This window comes from Candoia aspera, chromosome 2 (genome assembly GCF_035149785.1).
Source record: "Candoia aspera isolate rCanAsp1 chromosome 2, rCanAsp1.hap2, whole genome shotgun sequence".
In the NCBI taxonomy this organism is placed as follows: domain Eukaryota; kingdom Metazoa; phylum Chordata; class Lepidosauria; order Squamata; family Boidae; genus Candoia; species Candoia aspera.
In genome coordinates, this window is record NC_086154.1 from 56,465,525 (window position 1) to 56,487,436 (window position 21,912).

General features: G+C 40.8%; 1 protein-coding gene across 1 annotated transcript in view; it reads left to right on the forward strand.

Annotated features, from left to right (window-relative positions):
- SFMBT1 (Scm like with four mbt domains 1) overlaps nucleotides 1-21,912 on the forward strand; it is a 105,203-nt gene that overhangs the window by 73,626 nt on the left and 9,665 nt on the right. Inside the window, exons 9-16 of the mRNA XM_063291880.1 lie at nucleotides 1,753-1,903; nucleotides 2,271-2,353; nucleotides 3,569-3,695; nucleotides 4,069-4,182; nucleotides 4,933-4,975; nucleotides 6,400-6,464; nucleotides 9,420-9,559; nucleotides 20,357-20,466. Of these exons, the coding sequence (XP_063147950.1) occupies nucleotides 1,753-1,903; nucleotides 2,271-2,353; nucleotides 3,569-3,695; nucleotides 4,069-4,182; nucleotides 4,933-4,975; nucleotides 6,400-6,464; nucleotides 9,420-9,559; nucleotides 20,357-20,466 (833 nt within the window). The remainder of the gene's footprint in view (nucleotides 1-1,752; nucleotides 1,904-2,270; nucleotides 2,354-3,568; nucleotides 3,696-4,068; nucleotides 4,183-4,932; nucleotides 4,976-6,399; nucleotides 6,465-9,419; nucleotides 9,560-20,356; nucleotides 20,467-21,912) is intronic.

The window sequence follows — 21,912 nt, forward strand, 5'->3', positions numbered from 1 at the left end:
GCTCAGCAGTTTAACCCGCAGTGCTTTTTTATTTTTAGACTTCGAATGTACCTTGTCAACTCATGTGACTCTTCTTGCTCCAGCCATTTTTGAGAAATATTTCTGGGTTTCAGTTTGTTCCCTCTTACATATCTCTTTCTCACATGCATTCTTGTCTGTTACTATTTTTCATCTTTGCAAGCACCCTGATGGTATCTGGAATGGCAATAGGTTTTCACCCTTCAAACTCTGAGACAAAGCTGTGATATCCGATCCTTTCACCCCACCAGCTGTTTGCAGCTGTTTGCAGCATCAGGAAATTCTAGCCTGGGAAAGCCCCAATGAGGGTGTGCCAGATAAGAAGGTTTGGGGTTTGATAGAAATTATCCCTCCCCCTGTCCTTCTCCATTCCCCAGTCTAAAGCACAACTGATACTAGTTTTTAAATTCTTGATTTCGCAATTTTTAAAAAAAATCCTGGATAAAGAGACAAAGAAATACAGATATATTTCCATCCTCATTTCCTCAGGTGGATATCCAGGGACACTTAAAGATTGGAGGGCCCCGACATAGAGCGCTGTCACTCTCTCATCCTTTGAAGAATTGAATTAGTTGAATTAAACATTATTTTCTTGTCCTATTTTTGTCATTTTAAATTTCATATGTAACACTGTATATTCCTTCTGACCATTTCTTTTTTTTTTTCTCCTATCCTTTCGTATATCTATGAAGATTCTCAGTCATCCAGGTGGAATTGTCTGTAGTTTCGCTGCTTCTCCAAGCAGCTTCTTCAGTCTGGGCAAAGGTTGGTGGGGGGGCCCCATATATGTCTTGCAGGGTGGCTGCATTGTCCCTGCACCTGAATGGCTTGTTAATTGACACTCATTTGAGGACAACAGTGTTCACATTTTAGACAGAGAAGATAGGTGGTTTGAGAGAAGGGTTAAGGAATCCATTCATGCCAAAGTGGAAAATCCTTCCCGCAATAGAGGTGGAGGCCTCAGACAAAACTTGTCCCCCCTTTTTCATGCTGCTCTTTCATCAGTCCCCAGGAAGTTTAAGACCACCAGGAAGGCCACTCTTAACGATCCACTTGGGGATGAACAAAGGATTTAGGAGTAAGACATCCCAGAAGACAATCCACACCTCCATGGGACAACTAACAGCCATTCATATGTAGGGACAATGCAGCCACCCTGGAAAACATATACAGGGTCCCCTCACCAACCTTTGCCCAGACTGACAAAGCTGCTTGGACAAGCAGTGAAACGTTTCTACCAAAAAGAAAGACATTCAGTTGCCATGACTCAACCGACAGACATCCTTTCTTACAGAGTTGCAAGATGTTTTAGGATTGAGATACGCAATCTTTCTGGGACGAAGAGCTGCACTTGCCCTTTGCACAGGATATTAACCTCATTTTAGTAGGGGCCAGGCAAAGCTATGTTTGGTATAGTTTAATTAAAATTTAAAATTAAGCAAACATATTCACTCCCCATGTATTTAAAAATGTTCTTGTGTCATATTCAGTGGCAGCATCTGAAGTTCAAGAGCTTGTACCCAAGTCTTTGTCAAATGTCACCCTTTATTTTATGGTACTGAACAATTAATACAGTATTGTTAAAAATCATAGTAAAATCACAAGATACAAAACTATAAAAATAGCAGTTACATAAAATAGTAAATATATTAGTAAATATAGCTTTGGAACTTGATTGTGAAACTACATATGATTTCAATTTTATATTATCTAAGTCATTCCTCTGTCTTGCAGGTATTCAATGATAAATATTTCTTGATAGAAATAGATGATTTGCGACCAGATTGTACCACAAGTCGGCCTTTTATTTGTCATGTCAACAGTGCTGGACTTTTTCCTGTGCAGTGGAGTCTAAAAAATGGCTTACATCTCAACCCTCCACCCGGTGTGTATATGTAATCTCCCTCCACCCATATCAATCTTCTAGAAGCATTTAGCTGTTGTATCTGAAGATACTGAGTTGTGTAAGCTAATTCTGTTTCTTGAGCTATTTTGCAGATTGGATAATATATTTAAGCTCAAGTTTAAGGAGGCCAGTGTGATATATTAGAATATTAGATGAGGATTGTCCAAACTCAGGGGCACAGAACTATGAATTTCAGTAGGTAATGCTGATCATCATCATCTTAATCTCACCTACCTTGCAGCATTATTGTAAAGCCAAATGGGAAGAAATGGGAGATACCCTGACCTTTGGAAGAAGGGATGTGATTAAAATGCTACAATAAAGGTTCGTTCTTTCTTGTTCATAGGTTATCCAGGACAAGATTTTGACTGGGCAGACTATCTCAAGCAGTGTGGAGCTGAGGCTGCTCCCCAAAGCTGTTTTCCTCCGGTAAGCATTCAAGAAATTAATGTGAAACGCTTTGTTTACTGATGCATATTTTATTTCTAAAGGCTGTTAGTCACAGCACATAGTAATAAAGCCAAGTGTTAAAATCCTTGCTTTGTTCTTAGAATGTGACTTCACAGTAGACTATGAAATCTAAACATATACTTGTAGCAATTAATATTCATTGTATTCTTCCAGAATTTATAGTACAGCTTGTATAACATTGACATTTCGTCTCTTTGGCTACAAACAGCAGATAGTAAGACTGTTTCTTGCATGTGCAATTGAGGCTGCAAATTAGGGTTTGTGGTGATGGAATGCTCCTTTGTAAATAAAAACATCTGCATCTAGAGAGTTAGCAAAGATAAGCTAACAAAGTTAGCTAACAATCTTCAATCAATACTGTACAAATACCATTGTATCGAAACAACATAATATATTAAGATTTACAACAACAACAACAACAACAACAACAACAACAACATAATAATAATAATAATAATAATAATAATAATAATAATGCTTTAAAAAGAATTGGTAGATTGCTTGACTGGAATTTGTCAGTTTAGCATTCAGTATTTCAGGTTCAGGGATTTCTTTTTAGTTGAAGAGCTGGACAGGCTCATGTGGGAATAAAAAAGGTTGTATGTGTGTGAATGTGTATTTGTGAAGTGGGGAGGAGATTTTCTTATTTTGATTTACAACTGCAAATTGTAGAGAGGCATCCCACCTTCAGGGGCAGTGTTATCTAAGGTCCCATGATGGGAAGAGGAAGGTGTGATGTGTAAATGAACATTACATGCAGTTGTTTGCATTCAGATCTTGGGCAGGTCAGTACTTCTGGATTGAAGTGGTAGAGCAGGACTTTTTCAACTGTTTGAGATAACCAAGTCTTCCTTTGGCCATAAAGCAAGTTTTCAACTATGTACTGTATAAGTATCTGTTTTGCCTTGTTTAAATGCAAGGTCTGAGTTTGAAGCAAAAGACCTTGTGCATTTTATTCGATATGTATATATTTAAGTTACTACTTTGGTTGTTCAGTTAAAATCTCATGTGTTTCTAAAAGATTGCACACTTGCAAAGTACATACCATCTGTTCCATTGGTGTCTTCTAAGTGTCCACTTTACTGCTAAACTGAACTATTTCTCCATTGGTATTTTAATGTGAGGCTCTTAAAATATGTAATAAACATGTATCTTCTGTTTTGCTTGTGTTAGTTAAATTCTGAGCATGGTTTTAAGGAGAACATGAAACTTGAGGCTGTGAACTCAGAAAACCCAGAAGAAATCTGTGTGGCTACTATCACAAAGGTGAAGGATTCCTATCTCTGGCTACAGCTGGAAAGTAAGTTTTCTTTGAGAGGAGAGATGTTTTGAACTCGATTTGCCATTCCACAGGTCATATTTACGAAAGTATTTTGCATGGGTGTCATAAATAATACACAGCAAATAGTTTTAGTCCAGAAAATGGTTTTGAAATAGCTGCATTTCGTCTGTATTTCTTTTTACTACTCCTGATGATAAAAACCTGTAAAAAAAATATTCAAATGCTTGTAGCCTGGCAGAGCTGATTGACAAGGACAGAGACAATTCACATGTACAGAGGAATGTGGCATGTGCCAGTTCACAAGAAGTATTATAGCTGTTAGCCCTGTAAGATGGTGGTGGCAGTGATGACGATTGTGCTTATGAACATTATGATCATTATTATTATACAGGTTCTAAAATCCCAGTCCCTGAATGCATAGTGAGTGTGGAATCCATGAATATATTTCCAGTAGGTTGGTGTGAAACTAATGGATACCAGCTTAGACCTCCTCGCAGAGCAGTAGGTATGAATAATATGATAACTGTATTAAACAATGAGATATACTGTAGTGCTTTGGACTATTTTTATGTGCTTTTCTTAAACATAATAAAAAGATGCACATTCTATGTTGCAAAATATAAACATGCTTGTAAAGATCATAGGAGGCATAAAATTATTGGTTTTATTTAATTCTAAGAATGCCCTAAGAACTAGTAGCAAGGTAATCTTTAAGGCAGAGACAGACAAATGTTTAGCGCCAAAGTCACTGTTGGTATTTTGAGAGCATGTGTTGGTGCACTTGCAAAACTGGTGCCATGAAGGGCACAGCTCCCCAACCCCATCCTCTTGGCCATTCTGTGGAACATCTTGTGAGGCCCAAAGGCATCCCTACAAATAAGCTTGCTGAGTTCCAATTCATTATTTTTTAATTTAAAAACTCCTTTCAAAAGTCATCTGGGGCCTGAGGCCTAGGAATAAATTAAACAAGGTTTCAGTGGATATTACTTTGCCTACACCTGCTTTAGAGGATATTTGCTGCACTAAGTGAATAATGTAGAAGCCTCTGCATTAATACTTTTCAGGAACTGAGTTAGAAAAGTGCCCATTTGTAAGATCAAAAGGAATAAAACCTTCTTTTCCATATTGGTGTTTTGTTACTAGGCCACGATTCATTGTGATTATGTGGTTTTTCTCATGCTTGTATCATCATAGGATATATTTTACAATGTTTATATTACATTGATTCTTTAGCATGTTTCATTTTGATTTACAGTGAATAAGGAAAAGAAAATTGCGGTTGTTCAACCAGAGAAACAGTAAGCATTAACTTAATTTTCATAATGAACAATGGCTTGTTTTTCAGAATGTTAAATACAAGGACAGGTAACTAGAGCTGGGCATTTTGAAACCCTTTTTCAGCAGTGCCTCTTTCTGTCTTATTTTGTATGTTTTTACATTGTTGTACTTTTTAAAATATATTTTAATTGATTTCTCTACCACCCCAAGATATAGGCAACTTTTTCTAACCACAGTGATGCCAAAATGTATATTATAATGCCATGATGCAACCTCTGCCCTTTTGTACTTGTGCCCTTTTGTACATCACGTATAATATACATAGCAGGTGGAGTTTGCATCATGACATGCCTGTCATCACATGCCTCCCTTCTCTTCCCCCCTCACCCCCCAATGAATGTCTGTGTCTGAGAATTAGAATTATTGGCTAGTCTAGAAGTATACAGTCTGAGCAGAAGTGCCTAAACCAGTGCTTCTCCACCTTGGCAGCCTGAAGATGTGCGGACTTCAGTTCTCAGAATTCCCCAGCCAACATGCTTCAAGTTGCCAAGGTGGAGAAGCACTGGCCTAAACTTTACATGCAACTGTATAGTTAAAGGAGAAATCTGTTGGTTATAATTGTTTTTAATTTAATTTTAATTTTGTTTATTGCCCAGACTCATTGGTTGAGATGGGCAGCTATACAAATTGATTAAATAGACAAATAAAAAATAAAGTTTCTTTGCATGGCCAGAAGAGAGTTATGACTATTGTTTTTAAAAGCTCATAAATTGCTGTGGCTCATTCCCATAATAGGTAACCCTGGCTTCCTGTTATATCTGAATGAAACATATTAAATGGAAAGTTGTTATTTCTCCTTGCCTCATTCCCATTAGTTTTATCTTCTCCTTTCCCTTCCCTTCCCTTCCCTTCCCTTCCCTTCCCTTCCCAATACCTTCATCTCCAATCCTGCTTCTTTTTTCTTGCTGTTTCAGTTTGAAATATGTGTATGAGTAGAAGTGATTCACATGTGCAAATGAGAATTTTTGGTCTATGTAGATGGGGTTTAATGTTATAAACAGGATACATTATTTTACAGGCAATTCATTTAATCAGTGGTTGAGGAGGAAGGTTGTCCTGATCCTGCCCCTTTTTTGTTGGGCAATACACATACTGTATGCCCACACGTATTTCACATGCACACATCTCCAGGACTGGTTTCACTGGAGTTCCCTGTCCCTTGTCAGTTTGGGGGTGTGGGAGGTGTTCTCTTAAATATAGGGTTGTCTTCCTTTTAGGTAAATATTAAAAACAATTGTTCGTATTAATGAAATGTGCCCATATTCTCAATATGCCTGAGCCTTACATCATGTTTGCTTTAAAAAAACACTATGTAGAACAAAGCTCTGCAAAGCTCAAAGTTTAGTCTTGCATTTCTTTTATTTTCCCATCTACTTTTTATCAGGATATTATCTTCAAGGACTGTCATTGAGGGATTAAAGACCCAGGAACTGAACACAGCTGAAACCAGTAAGAAAGCAATGTGTATCTGTTAGACAACAAGGCTGTAATCTATCTAGCTATCATTTCTGTATGCTTTATTTATATTTATGGGAAAGGATAGCTCTGAAGTAATTATAAAGATCTGTCATTGGCTTAGGTTTCTTGAACTATTCTGTGGGTGTGAGGCTCTACTTGAACAAACATTTCTCGCATACATTTTAAACTGTTTCAGTTCTACCACGTGGGACTGTCACTCCTTTACAGATAACTCTGGCAACTCTATAAACAAAAGTCTGCTTGAGAGTAAAATTCCATATATACCAGATGGTGAAATCTAATCATTTGCTAAACTGTTTAGTGAATGAATGTTGAGTAAATACATCTGTTTCTGAAATATCTAAACTAATCTATTGGCACACTCTAAAACCTTATTGCATGACTTATAGTGCCTGCAAAAGGTATGTTTTGAGGCATTATCTAAATTTGCACTTTCCACAAATAGAGGCTGCTCATTCTGGGATTTAATTGGTTTTTTAATGGAGAAGAGTTACATCAATATAATCTCCTGTTTCTTTGCCACTTACAAACCACATGACATTATGGCTTTAAGGGAAAGTAACTCTTCGCCCAAAGATAGCTATAATGTAAGATGAGTTAACTTCAGCGATCTCACATCACAGAGGTGTGTGCTGATTTATTTTGCTGTCTTGAGCAATAAGGTAATTGTAAGTATTGTTTAATCCTTAATCAGTATAACACTGGAAAATAATAGTTTTCGAGACAGCCATCCATTACTGGGTTATTAACCAATGTTTTTGATGAAAGAGATACATCTTACGAAATTACCAAGCCAAATGCAGTTCACCAGCCATAGATTATTGGCCTAGCCTGACAGATCTCCCTTTTTAGGGGAGATCTTTTTAGGGGACGCAGTGGCGCTGCGGGTTAAACCGCTGAGCTGCTGAGCTTGCTGATCGGAAGGTTGGCGGTTCAAATCTGCATGACGGGGTGAGCTCCCGTTGCTAGTCCCAGCTCCTGCCAACCTAGCAGTTCGAAAACATGCAAATGTGAATAAATTAATAGGTACCGCTTTGGCGGGCAGGTAACGGCGTTCTGTTTAGTCATGCCGGCCACATGACCACAGAAGTGTCTACGGACAAACGCCGACTCTTCGGCTTGAAACGGAGATGAGCACCGCCCCCTAGAGTCGGACATGACTGGACTTAATGTCAAGGGAAACCTTTACCTTTACCTAACTCTTCGCCCAAAGATAGCTATAATGTAAGATGAGTTAACTTCAGCGATCTCACATCACAGAGGTGCGTGCTGATTTATTTTGCTGTCTTGAGTAATAAGGTAATTGTAAGTATTGTTTAATCCTTAATCAGTATAACACTGGAAAATAATAGTTTTCGAGACAGCCATCCATTACTGAGTTATTAACCAATGTTTTTGATGAAAGAGATACATCTTACGAAATTACCAAGCCAAATGCAGTTCACCAGCCATAGATTATTGGCCTAGCCTGACAGATCTCCCTTTTTACAGCCCCAAATAGACAACATAAAAAAACAGGAACTTCCTGGTGGGCTGGTTCAGCAGGCTGAAGTAGAAAAAAGATGAGGATAATGACATTGATAATAACATAGCCTTCCCAAATGTTTCCAGAGCATCTTTTTAATACTTCTTCCATCTGTTAGCTTTTATTGGCTTTGAGGTGCAGTCATGCAGTCATCCCAGCCTGAGCACGACTAATTAATATGAAAACTATACAATTACTGTCCATTTTATTCTAGAAGATTCCATATAGTAACTGTATATATGTGTGGTCCTGGAAGCTAAACTGTAAAGAGATAAAGTAAACTTGCTTGCATAAATCTAGTCTAGCAGTTTTTCAACAAGCCTACAAAATGTTTACCCATTTAGAGATAGGACTGAAAGCACTGGTGTTTGTCTTATCTGGCTTTCTAACATATGTCACAAAATCTCTTCATATTACTTAATGTGAATATCTACAATAACCTCAGAAAGGTGTTACTTGCATGTGCCTGAGCATGTATGTGTGTATTTGATGCAGATTTTTGTAGGTCAGGAAAAGTAGAAGTGAAAAAAAAAAGATAATGCCAGAAGGTTGTGTCTTCCTGTAATATTTTTATACTGAAAAATAGATAATAATGTTTGTACTGTACCTAAAACTGAACTTATGAATACCAAGGCATGCGCTGTCCTGTTGCAAAAACTCAGGGTTAATGGTAAATGAAAATAAGGATGAATGCAGTAATAGATCAGTCTGAACACAACAGACACCAATACTTTCTTGCTTCTTCTAGAGAACTATTGTAAGTCCCAAATGTAACCCAAGTGTACTTACAAATAATGGTTGAAGTTATGCTTTCATGGTTTTTAAGAAAAGACTTCTGCAATTGAATTAGAATATGAATAGGAAGTTAGCAAGTTTTGTGTCTCATCCACAAGGTGCGGAGCCTCACCTAACGTTTTGGGGATTTTCCTGTAAATAAGGAGGCAGTTTTAGTTGTTCAGACAGCCCACACAACTTTGGTCCAAAGATGTCTTGCACCAGCAGAAAGTCCATTGCAACTCAGACAAGGCAACTTCCTTTATTTTGGACAATTCCCCAACCCAAGGTTAATTAGGTTAACACACCACTGACTTTTTGAGTTATTTAGCATTCCCAGTGGCTGAAATAAGCAAGGGGTGAGGATGTAGTAGCACACATCCAAATGTGTACTGTATTTCCAAAAGGAACAGTATTTAGAAGTTGACTATGAGGCAGTAGACTGTGGGTGTTAATTACCAAACTGAATCGGACTAATTCTTTTATATCTACCTATCAAAAACATTATACTATACCTTATATATAGGAAACTGCCTGTTACTTTATTTTCTGCTAATTCATTGATCTTTTGAATGCTAATGTTTTGAAGTAGGTGTTTGCATTCAGAAACTGTTTTATTTTTCCAGTTGTAACAAATGGTAAATACTGTTGCCCAAAGATCTACTTTAACCACCGATGCTTTTCTGGACCTTACCTTAACAAAGGGAGAATTGCAGAACTCCCACAGTCTGTTGGACCTGGGAATTGCGTCCTTGTTCTTAAAGAGGTAAGGGCATCTGCAATGCATGGCTGTATAACTGCAGCACCACTTACTGATTTGTGTATTCTGTTGGGAAGAATGTTGGGATGTTGTTAGGAAAAGCTGGGAAGAAAGAACGACAATAATCTCCTTGAAATAATGCTTGCAGATCAATTATTTGCATTTTTACTCCAGGCCCAATTATGTTTAGAGGGAGTGCTTTCAAAATGGGATGGGAAGCTGTACATTGCACAGATAAACATTAAATAATTATTTTTCTTTGTTCCCATCTGGGTTTCTTACCTCTGCATCTTTGTTCTTTTTTGTTTTGTGTTGTTTTCTGGTTTTAAATGCTTTTAACAATTTGTAAAGTGTCCAGAGTCCCTGGGAATCAAGCAGCATGTAAATTTAATAAATTATAATTATTAGTATTTTTGTTTGTTTATTTATTTATTTATTACATGTATAGGTTGCCCCAGTCTGTCCAAAACAAATGTCTTTCAGGGCAAATCTCTGGCCAAAAATATGTAGACCCAACTTCAGCTTCAGTTGAGCTTGTTCCCCAATCCTCAGGGACTATACTTTGTAGCTCTGCTGTCTGGAAGAACTTCCCACAAAAGCTGTGGAGAGAACTGCAAAATCAGCAGCAGGATTTGTAGAACCTTTCCTTGAGCATCATACTTACATTTGCCATCCATTTTTATGATAAAGGGTCTTCTTCTCATTCTGCTGTACCCGTCTGTCTCTAGTTGGTCATTTTGAGCCTTTCCCTGGCTTTTTATGGACTGTTCTTTGTTTTATTGCACTACAGACATGTACACTTCAAACTTTCATAAGCTCTCCCTGGAAAGTCATGCTTGAACTAAGTATCAGCTCCACAATATCCTTTAAAAAAAGAAAACAGCCAGCCTCTCTCTGGATCTCTTCCTAGTCCCACTCCTCTTATATCCAAACTTGGTCCCAGTACTGTGTAGGTAGTCCTCAACATATGATGGCAATTGGGACTGAAATTTCCATTGCTTGGGGATAGCAATCCCTGAAGTCCTGGTTGCCATCATTAATGGAATCCCACAGTCATTAGTTGAGGCAACTTCCTGCCAGCTTCCCCAATGATTTTGGTTGTGAGAAGCTGGCAGGAAGTTGCAAATCCCAGGCTGGCAGGCAGGTAAGTGGCTGCTGCTGGGGGTGGAGGGAGCAAGGGGGTGCACGGGGGAGGCGCAGTGCAGGTCAGGGAGGGTGCGAAGGGGTGCGCAAGAGGCGTGGGTCAGGATGCGAGGGTACATGAGAGGCATGGTGAGGGTCAGGGAGGGTGCATGAGGATGCAGCGGGGGCTGGGGAGGGTGCACAAGGATGTGGTGGGGGTCATGGAGGGCGCACAAGGGTGCAGACGGGTTGGGGAAGGTGCACAAGGGTGTGGTGTGGGTCGGAGTGTGTGCAGGGCTTCACAAGGGGCTGGGGTGGTACCAGTGCAGAGTGGGTGGGGGAGACTTACTCCAGCAACTTGCGACCTTCCTGCCAGCTTTGCCATTGACTTGCAAATGCGATCACATGATTTCAGGGCGCTGCAACTGGTTGTAAGTGCGAACTGGTTGCCAAGAGCCCAGATTGTGTTCATGTGATTGCAGGGGTGCTGGGATGGCTGGAACTCTGAGGACTGGTTGTAACCACCATTTGTTCAGTACTGTTGAAACTTTGAACAGTCACTGAATGAATAGTCATAGGTTGAGGACTACCTGTATTGCCATGCATGTTTTGGGCTACACCTTCCCCAAATTTTGTATTTCTAGAACTAGTCATCGGCGGGAAGGTAACGGCGTTCCGTGAGTCATACTGGCCACATGACCCGGAAGTGTCTATGACAACGCCGGCTCCAAGGCTTTGAAACGGAGATGAGCACCGCCCCCTAGAGTCGGACACGACTGGACTTTACGTCAAGGGAAACCTTTACCTTTACCTTTAGAACTAGTCATAAGACTTTCACTGGGGTAGCAGTTTGGCTGAAGAATCCCCTCCCTCTTGAAATTAGATTGGTCTCTGGTACCAATTTTATTTTATAACAACTGTAGTTATTTGTAATACTTTATGGTGAACTACCATGGTATTGTTTTATGATGAAGAGTGCAATATAACATTATATACATTTTCATACATTTAAAAGCTCCCCCCACCCCCCAACGTCCTTGGAGACTATACATGAACGCAGTGGTGGCTCCATGGCTCCATTTCAGTGTTCCTTCTGCTTCTTTTGATTTCTCACACTTTGCTCCCATTCCTGCTCCACCTTCCTTTCTCTCTGCTTCTGGCTGCTCAATTCCCTTCCCTTTTACTTCTTTTTTTGCTTTGACAGACAGACAGAGCCATCACCCAAACCTGCTTCCACTTCTCTGACTGGCACCCAGAATGGAAGGAAAAGTATTCCTTTCATTAACTAGCATCTAATCAGGGGAAATAATACATCACTGCACTGCTAGGCTGATAAGGGGTGGTTAGGAATTGGCACGAAAAAACAATTTAAGTTACTAGTGCATGCTAGTGGGGGGGGGGGTTGGTGGTTGTTCCCTGTGAAATACAGTTTTTGTTGTGTTGCAGTTTTTATGTATTTTAAAATGATTGGTGGTTGTTTTTTTAAGTTATTATATAAGCACACTGGAATGCTTTGTTTTGGAGGAGGTAGGTGAGTAGAAAGTTGCTGCCAATAAATAAAACGCTAAAGGGAAAATTAGATTTTTATAGGGTTTATAATTAATTTTCTGTACTGTAGAAATACCTAAGTGACAAATGGGAGTTGGGGATGCATACCTGGCACTGAATTGTGTAGCAGCAGAAACTGCCCAAGGCAAAATACCAGATCTGATGAGTCAGTAATTGGATCTGTTACGACAAATCTATAATCCTTTGGGAACATCCTAGATTATTATAGCTGCCTCTGGGGATTTCAGCTACACATTAAATGTCATTGGTAATGCCTCTTATTGGCAGCTTTGTCAGATACTGTCTAGTACTCAAGGTACAGCATTGCTACATAATTTTTATGATATTCAACATATCAGGTTCATAATTCTGGGGTTTAAGCTTCCTGGTCTATAGCTGCCTCACTTTTTAAAATAAATAAAAAGGAACAGCTGTCACTTGCTGGTCTTTTCAGGGTATTTTCCTGGGTGGGTAGGTGCATATTTCTTTATTTAAATCCATCCTGACCAGCCCTAGCAACGCTGCTTCTTTCTCTCATTCCTGTAATAAATAGTCCCTGCTCTTTCACTGCCTGTTGTGAAATTTCTTCTCAAGTTCCCTTTAACTCATTCATGGCTTGGTAACTTATCTCCTCTGCCAGTTCCATAAGCCTCCTGCTCAGTGAAACTCTCTTCACCACCCTTTTTCCATCTGGTCACCTGTATCACCCTTCACCACCACCACCCTGTTGCTTTCTTGATATATTGGGACTATTATTCCCATTATGCACAGGCAGGATTGCCAATCTTGGAGTTGTAGTCTAAAATACCTGGAGGGCATTCACTTGGAAGAAGCTGGCCTCCTCCAGACTCCCTGTTGTTGTTTATTTGTTCAGTCGCTTCCGACTCTTCGTGACTTCATGGACCAGCCCACACCAGAGCTTCCTGTCAGTCGTCAACACCCCCAGCTCCCCCAGGGACGAGTCTGTCACCTCTAGAATATCATCCATCCACCTTGCCCTTGGTCGGCCCCTCTTCCTTTTGCCTTCCACTCTCCCTAGCATCAGCATCTTCTCCAGGGTGTCCTGTCTTCTCATTATGTGGCCAAAGTATTTCAGTTTTGCCTTTAATATCATTCCCTCAAGTGAGCAGTCTGGCTTGATTTCCTGGAGGATGGACTGGTTTGATCTTCTGGCAGTCCAAGGCACTCTCAGAATTTTCCTCCAACACCACAGTTCCAAAGTGTAACGATTCCCTATTCTAAAAGACCATCAGACTCATAAGTAGGAATTCAAAGATATCTGATTTATTAAAGAACAGCATGCAGGGTCACAGAGAAAGCTGAGAATGATGAAAGCGTGCCAAATTCAAACTAAAAACCCTCGGTGCAAATGAAATCCCTCCCCCCGTAGAATCTTCTCAAGTCCACAATCCCAGGTGCTCCTAATGGTTTCTGATGGTCTGCGGGAAAAGTCCTCGAGCAGAGAAAATAACCCAAACACATTCCATTGTACTGATTTCACGTACAGAGCTTGGTACAAGGTCTCACAGCAGCTCCCTCCCAAACAGAAACGCACGTCAGCGCCATGGCATGTGAAATGTTACGATGTATAAACTACACTGAATCAGTGAACATGACACAAAGCATCTATCTTCCTTCTCTCAGCCTTCCTTATGGTCCAGCTCTCGCAGCCATATGTTACTACTGGGAATACCATCGCTTTAACTATGTGGACCTTTGTTGTCAGCGCGATGTCTCTGCTCTTAACTATTTTGTCAAGTTTTTTCATTGCTCTTCTCCCAAGGATGAAATGTCTTTTGATTTCCTGACTGCAGTCAGCATCTGCAGTAATCTTTGCACCTAGAAGTACAAAGTCTTTCACTGCCTCTATGTTTTCTCCCTCTATTTGCCAGTTATCAATCAAGCTGGTTGCCATAATCTTGGTTTTTCTGAGGTTTAGCTGCAAGCCAGCTTTTGCACTTTCTTCTTTCACCTTCATCATAAGGCTCCTCAGTTCCTCTTTGCTTTCAGCCACCAAAGTAGTATCATCTGCATATCTGAGACTGTTAATGTTTGTTCCAGCGATTTTAACTCCAGCCTTGGATTCCTCAAGCCCAGCACGTCGCATGATATGTTCTGCATACAAGTTGAATGGGTGTCATGCTCCCCGTTGCAAGGCATCCATGCATCACAACGGGGAACATGCCTTTCAGGAAGAAGGAAGGGATAGCCCTAATCCTTTAAGCACTCAACCACTAGAAGCAATCAAAGGACAAAGGAGGCACACCTTTGCCAGAACCAGAAGGGCCATCAACAGATCGGCGGAACTTCCACACATTACCCCGGGGCACGCACCTGCAATGGATAAGGAAGAGGAGACAGAAGAAACCAGCGGTGATCACCCTAATCACCCATCAGCAGACCGGTATCGCTTCCAGGTCGCCCATCAGGGATCCGAATCCAACTCGAGGGACAAAAGGGGGTGGAGGGGGACAAGGTCCGCCATGCGGGTATATACGGGGCACCCCGCAACCACGCCCACATTCCCGGCTTTTTGCGCGTATGCACTCTGTATTCAATAAACGGAAATCCTTAGCCCCATTCTAAGTGAGTCCGTGCCTTATTGGGTAACGAGGCAACTGTTACAATAGGTAGGGTGAGAGTATACTCTCCTTTCCCAATCTTAAACCAGTCCATTGTTCCGTGGTCTGTTCTTACCATTGCTACTTGGTCATTATACAGATTCCTCAGGAGGCAGACAAGATGACTTGGTGTCCCCATACCGCTAAGAACTTGCCACAATTTGTTATGGTCCACACAGTCAGAGGCTTTAGAATAGTCAATAAAACAGAAATAGATGTTTTTCTGAAACTCCCTGAAACTCCCTGGCTTTTTCCATTATCCAGCGGATATTGGCAATTTGGTCCCGAGTTCCTCTGCCTTTCCTAAACCCAGCTTGTACATCTGGCAATTCTCGCTCCATGAATTGCTGAAGTCTACCTTGCAGGATCTTGAGCATTACCTTACTGGCATGTGAAATGAGTGCCACTGTTCAATAGTTTGAACATTCTTTAGTGTTTCCCTTTTTTGGTATGGGGTTATAAGTTGATTTTTTCCAGTCTGATGGCCATTCCTGTGTTTTCCAAATTTGCTGGCATATAGCATGTATTACCTTGACAGCATCATCTTGCAAGATTTTGAACAGTTCAGCTGGGATGCCATCGTCTCCTGCTGCCTTGTTATTAGCAATGCTTCTTAAGGCTCATTCAACCTCACTCTTCAGGATGTCTGGCTCTAGCTCACTGACCACACCGTCAAAGCTGTCCCCGATATTGTTATCCTTCCTATACAGATCTTCCGTATATTCTTGCCACCTTTTCTTGATCTCTTCTTCTTCGTTTAGGTCCTTGCCATCTTTGTTTTTGATCATACCCATTTTGGCCTGGAATTTACCTCTGATGTTTCTAATTTTCTGGAAGAGATCTCTTGTCCTTCCTATTCTATTGTCTTCTTCCACTTCCGCGCATTGCTTGTTTAAAAATAATTCCTTATCTCTTCTGGCTAACCTCTGGAATTTTTCATTTAATTGGGCATATCTCCCCCTATCACTGTTGCCTTTTGCTTTCCTTCTTTCTTGAGCTACTTCTAGTGTCTCAGAAGACAGCCATTTTGCCTTCTTGGTTTTCTCTTTCTTTGGGATGTATTTTGTTGCCGCCTCCTGAACAATGTTGCAGACTTCTGTCCATAGTTCTTCCGGGACCCTATCTACTAAGTCCAATCCTTTAAATCGATTCTTCACCTCCACTGCATATTCCTTAGGAATATTAGCGAGCTCATATCTAGCTAATATGTGGGTCTTCTTTAATCTCTTTAGTCTGATTCTAAATTATACAAGAAGAAGTTTGTGATCTGAACTACAATCAGCTCCAGGTCTTGTTTTTACCGACTGTATAGATGTCCGCCACCTTTGGCTGCAAAGGATGTAGTCAATCTGGTTTCGGTGTTGTCCATCTGGGGAAGTCCATGTATAAAGCCGTCTCTTAGGTTGTTGGAAGAGAGTGTTTGTTATGCAGAGTGAGTTGTCTTGGCAAAATTCTATCAGCCTATGTCCTGCTTCGTTTTGTTCTCCCAGGCCATGCTTACCTGTAATTCCAGGTGTCATCTGACTGCCACCTTAGCATTCAAGTCTCCTGTGATGAAAACAACGTCCCTTTTAGGCGTATTGTCCGGTAGGTGCTGCAGATCTTCATAGAACTGATCTACTTCAGCTTCTTCAGCATTTGTGGTTGGGACGTATATTTCGATCACTGTGATGTCAGAAGGCTTGCCCTGAATTCGAATTGAGATCATTCTTTCGTTTTTTGGATTGTATCCAAGCACTGCTTTAGCCACTTTACTATTAATTATGAAGGCTACTCCATTCCTTCTGTGGTCCTCTTTTCCACAGTAGTAGATCTGGTGGTTATCTGTTGTGAAGTGGCCCATTCCAGTCCATTTCAGTTCGCTGACGCCCAAAATGTCTATCTTTAATCTTGACATCTCACCAATAACCACATCCAATTTGCCCTTGCTCATAGATCTTACATTCCAGGCTCCAATGGTGTGTTGATCCTTAGAACATCGGATTCGCCGTTCACCACCAGCACCGTCGGCCACTAGCCGTCCTTTCGGCTTTGAGCTAGCTGCGTCATCACGTCTGGGGCTAGTTGAACTCATCCTCTGTTCCTCCCCAGTAGCATTTTGACCATCTTCCGACCTGGGGGTCTCATCTTCCGATGGTATACCGACATATCTCTGGTTGTACTGATCCATTTAGTTTTCACGGCAAGAATACTGGGGTGGGTTGCCATTACCTTCCCCAGGGATCGCATTTAGCCTGACCTCTCTGTCATGACCTTCCCGTCTTGGGTGGCCCTTCACGGTTTAGCTCATGGCATCATTGAGGTGCTCAAGCTCCAGCACCACAACAAGGTAACGATCCTTTGCTGAAGCCAGACTCCCTACTTTGCTTATTTGTCATTAGACCTTAGGTCCTTTATGTTTTAGTGTAAAGCCAACAATTCCAAGCTATTATTTCCTTGGCAATCAGAAGAAATCAAATGTGCATAGAAGTAAAAACATTCTAGATTAATTAAAAGACCATTTGCTAAGAAAATATTTTATAGTAATCCCTGAACGAAATTGAGGGAAGTAATAAAAGAATATTGTGTTACACTGCACTACACTTGATCTTAGCCAAAAGGCCGAGAAGCGATAATCTTCCTCCTTGGCTACTAGTGACAGTGACAGAAATTAAACACATCATTCAATCACTGAAACCCAATAAGGCACCTGGCAAAAACTTCCTGCCACCAGAACTTTTCAGGACACACATTGACTGGTGGGCTCCACTATTGGCAGGACTCTTTACATACATAGACAACACTGACCACATGCCAGCAGGATGGGAACTTTCCATCATAGTTCCCATACACAAAAAAGGAGACAAGGAAGACCCTAAAAATTACAGACCCATAATGTCATGAGCACTGATGGTGAGCAGGAGGGGGCCCCTATCCAGGGGGGAAAATGCATGCGTAGTACTGAGGAGTTAAGCAGCCATTCAAAGAGACACAGATCAGACCCGCCTTGTGTTTTGGGGTTTATCTGTCTGGGTTTTCCCATGCTTCTTCAGTTTGTTAGGATTTTCTGTCTAATGTAGCAGTAATAAACGCTAGAGACCTATTCCTCGTCTCAACGTCGTTCCTGACTGTTAGGACACATAAGCCTTATTGATATAACAGCTAAGATGTATGCAAAACATCTCCTGAGAGAAATAGAGGACTGGGCAATCGAGAAAAATACACTAGTGGAAGAACAGGCTGGGTTTAGACATGGGCACTCCACAATAGACAATTGCTTCGTTTTACACCATCTTATCACTAAATATACAACTGATAGAAGGCACCTGTTTACATCTTTTATTGATCTTAGTGTGGCATTTGACTCCATAAATAGAGATATCTTATGGAAAAAGCTGGCCAAGTTAAATATGGAACCCAGACTCCATACTGGAGTCAATGGCTCTCTTACACAGAGCATACCCACCCACAAAGGTGTCAGACAAGGATGTATCTTGGCCCTGATGTTGTTTAATCTCTACGTTAACGACATTCCAGGGTTCCTCTGTTCCACGGATGTTCACATGCCAAAGATCCTCAACAGACATATCAATATCCCCTTATGTGCAGATGACATGGTTTTGATGGCACATTCCCAAGTAGGCCTGAGAAGATTGATGGGGAAATTTGGTGCTTACTGTGCTGCAAACTTTTTGAATATTAACAAGTCCAAATCCAAAGTGGTGGTTTCTGGGAAAAGACCCGCCAAATACAATTGGCACTTGGATGGGGAGCCTATAAAACAAATAGACTCTTTTTCATATCTAGGGGTGGTTTTTACAGATACAGGAACTTGGGTTAATCACTACAAGCAAAGTTCTGCAAAGGTCACAGCAAGTTCTAAAACACTAATTAAACTACTTAGCTACAACCACCCTTGCTCTCTGCTCTCCATTCTGAAGGTCCACAAGGCAAAAGTTGTACCCATGCTAACATATGGTGCCGAATTGTGGGGCCTATCAAAGGCCTCCTTACTTGAACAAAATCAAGCACGCTTCTTAAGAACTATTCTGGGGACCGACGGGAATACACCTGCAGCAGCAGTAAGAGCTGAAACAGGCACCCATTCCATTTACAGTCTATCAGTAACCAAAGTCTTCAACTACTGGTGGAGGATTCTCCCAATGGAACATGATAGACTACCAAAAATGAGCCTTGAAGAACAGATGGGGACATCTCAACCCTCCACATGGATCAGTCAACTCCTCCAAACTATCGCATTCCTCGGCTTTTCATCACAATACTTACTTTCAGCCGGAGACCAGGCCAAGGCAATATTCAAACAAAGAGTCTTGGATGTTAATGCCCAAACAGACATTGAGTCGCTTGCATACAATAGGTTGTTGAAATGGCTGGCCAAGAATAAACTATCCTTTCAAATAGAAAAATACCTGACAATGGGTCTGACTCAATACCATAGGATAGCTCTTACTAGAGCAAGATTTGAGCAACTAGATTCTATGGTCAAATACGGACGATTCCACCAAGTGCCTTACCTTGAGAAGACATGTGTTTGTGGAGCACCCAAAGTAGAAGACGTTGCACATGTCCTCTTTCACTGCCAACTATATGCCCCAGCAAGGGCTTAGTACCTTCAGACATTAATTGACAGAACCACATACTGGGATCGTAACAGAAGACTATGTTACTTCCTCCAGGGCACAAATACATATGTGGTCAATAGAACTGTTAAGTTTATAGTTAGGGCTGCCCAACTGAGAACGCAATTTATAGAACGCATTGGGGTGGCACGTAAAGGTGATGAATTCATTTAAACTCACATTATTTCTGTACTTTATTACTTGTTTTATTACATCTTGCATTTTTATCTTACATTTTATCTCCACTTTACCCTACTGTATTTTATCGTATTTTATCTCACCATAGTATATTTTAGTTAATTTTACTGTATTTTGGCTGTTTTATGGTATCATATTTTATATCTTATAATGGCTGATGCCCAACTTTCTGATATGGTCATTTGACTAATCAATAAAGTTAATCTATCTAATTGTGTTACACTGAGAGTGGAATGCTTCTAAATTTTGGAATCTATGTCAATCAAATTATACATTGTTAAGTGCTTAGTTAAGAGCCAGTTTGGTGTAGTGGTTAAGGCACCAAGCTAGAACTGGGCACCATGAGTTCTAGTCCCTTGGCCATGAAGCCAGCTGGGTGACCTTGGGCCAGTCACTCTCTCTCAGCCCTAGGAAGCAGGCAAGGGCAAACCACTTCCGAAATCTTGCCAATTAAACAGCAGGGAGTTGTCCAGGTAGTTGCCAGGAGTCAAGACTGACTCAAAGGCACCAAAAGAAGAAGGGGGGTGGGGAGGAGGTCGTCCTTAGTTAATGACAATTTTGCTTTGCAGTTACTGTTACAGTCTTGTTATACTGCTCAATAAATAGAATTAAACAGCTAAGTCACAGTAATACCATAAAATAAATCGTACTGTTCAAATTAATATTATACCTATTTTTTCTCTTTCTGAATTCAGGTTCTCTCTTTGTTGATCAACGCTGCTTATAAACCTAGCCGTGTTCTTAGAGAAATACAACTGGATGAAGAAGCTGCATGGCATGGATATGGAGAGACTTTGAAAGCAAAGTAAAGTACTCCATATCTTATATTTATATTTTGCTATTAGGTAAACTGACACAGCTTTGGTGTGGCATTTTCAGGACTTAATTGTCAGAATAGAGACAATGTTAAACTTTCCAAGTGTACCAGTGCTTCCCTGCATGGTTGAAGGGACTGTTATTCATATGTTACTGTATATGCCTCCCCCAGTCAACCTTAAAAATCAGAAGTTACCAGGATAATGTACTTTATAGGTGCATCAGAAATCCTAATTGTAGATGTAAGTCATCCTTATATGAGAAAAAAAGTCATTTGAAAGGGTGAAAAGTCACATGAAATGTCAGCACTCTTTGGATTCAGGACTATGTTTCTGCCAGGGGAAGAGAATCAGTGACAGAACAAATAACCCCCTCTAGTCTCTCCCCCTGGTTGGCTGCAAGGAAGGTGGGAAAGGAAAACTGCTAGTCTAATTGTAGTATTTCCTAATTAAACTCTCTGCTCTGCTGATGGTGTTTTTACATGGGAATAACAAGCATACCAATTAAATAACCATCTTTGAGCTGCCTTAAGCTACTGATTTATTTATTCAGTAAAAGGTTAAGAGGCTTACTCAAGCAGAAAGGGAATAAAAGACTTTGCTTTTGCTTTGAAAGTAACTTGATAAAGTAATATTAAGGTGATTTCAGAGCACTTCTCATAATGATACCTGAAATAGAAAAGACCTTAGTGGTTTAGTATCTACTGCTGTTTCAGCTCTGGCTTGGAATGGGTTGGTCTTTTGCCCTGTTGTCAGGAATAAGCGTTAGTAAACCAGTGCTGCATTCAGATACTTCGATGTTCCTTTCTTAGAGAAAAGCTGGAGGCCATAATGTTTGTCATAAACTAAAAGGCAAGCATTTTTTTAACAGGTATTGCTTTAGTATGCAAAAGAGAAAAAGAGTATAAAAAAGAAGAAAAACCCAAAAAGAACAAAAACAAATGATATCATATCCAGGTAATCCCCAGTTAACGACAGTAACTGGGACCAGAATTTCTGTCACTAAACAATGCAGTTGTAAAGTGTGAAGTCAAGTGACTGTATCACTTAGTGATGGCAATCCCAGTAGTCCCTGTTGCTGTTGTTAAGCAAGGATTGCGGGTTGTTAAGTGAGGACCTCATGTGACCGGGACTTGTGACTTCCTGCCAGCTTCCCATAAGCAAAGTCAATGGGGAAGCTAGCAGGGGGTTGCAAGTCACAACAAGACTTTCCTTATGCTTCTAGCAAGCAGGTTGGCAGGTAGGTGAGTGCTGCGGCATGCGGGCAGGCAGGAGGTAGGTGCTGTGAACCCAGCATGGTGGCGGATGCTGCAGTGCAAGTGTGGGTGGGCGTGCAGATGGGCGCTGCAGTACAGCCGAATGGGGGGTGCTGCGCCCAAATCTTGACCGCGGGGGTGCTGCAATGGCTGCAACTTTGAGGACCAATCGTAAGTACC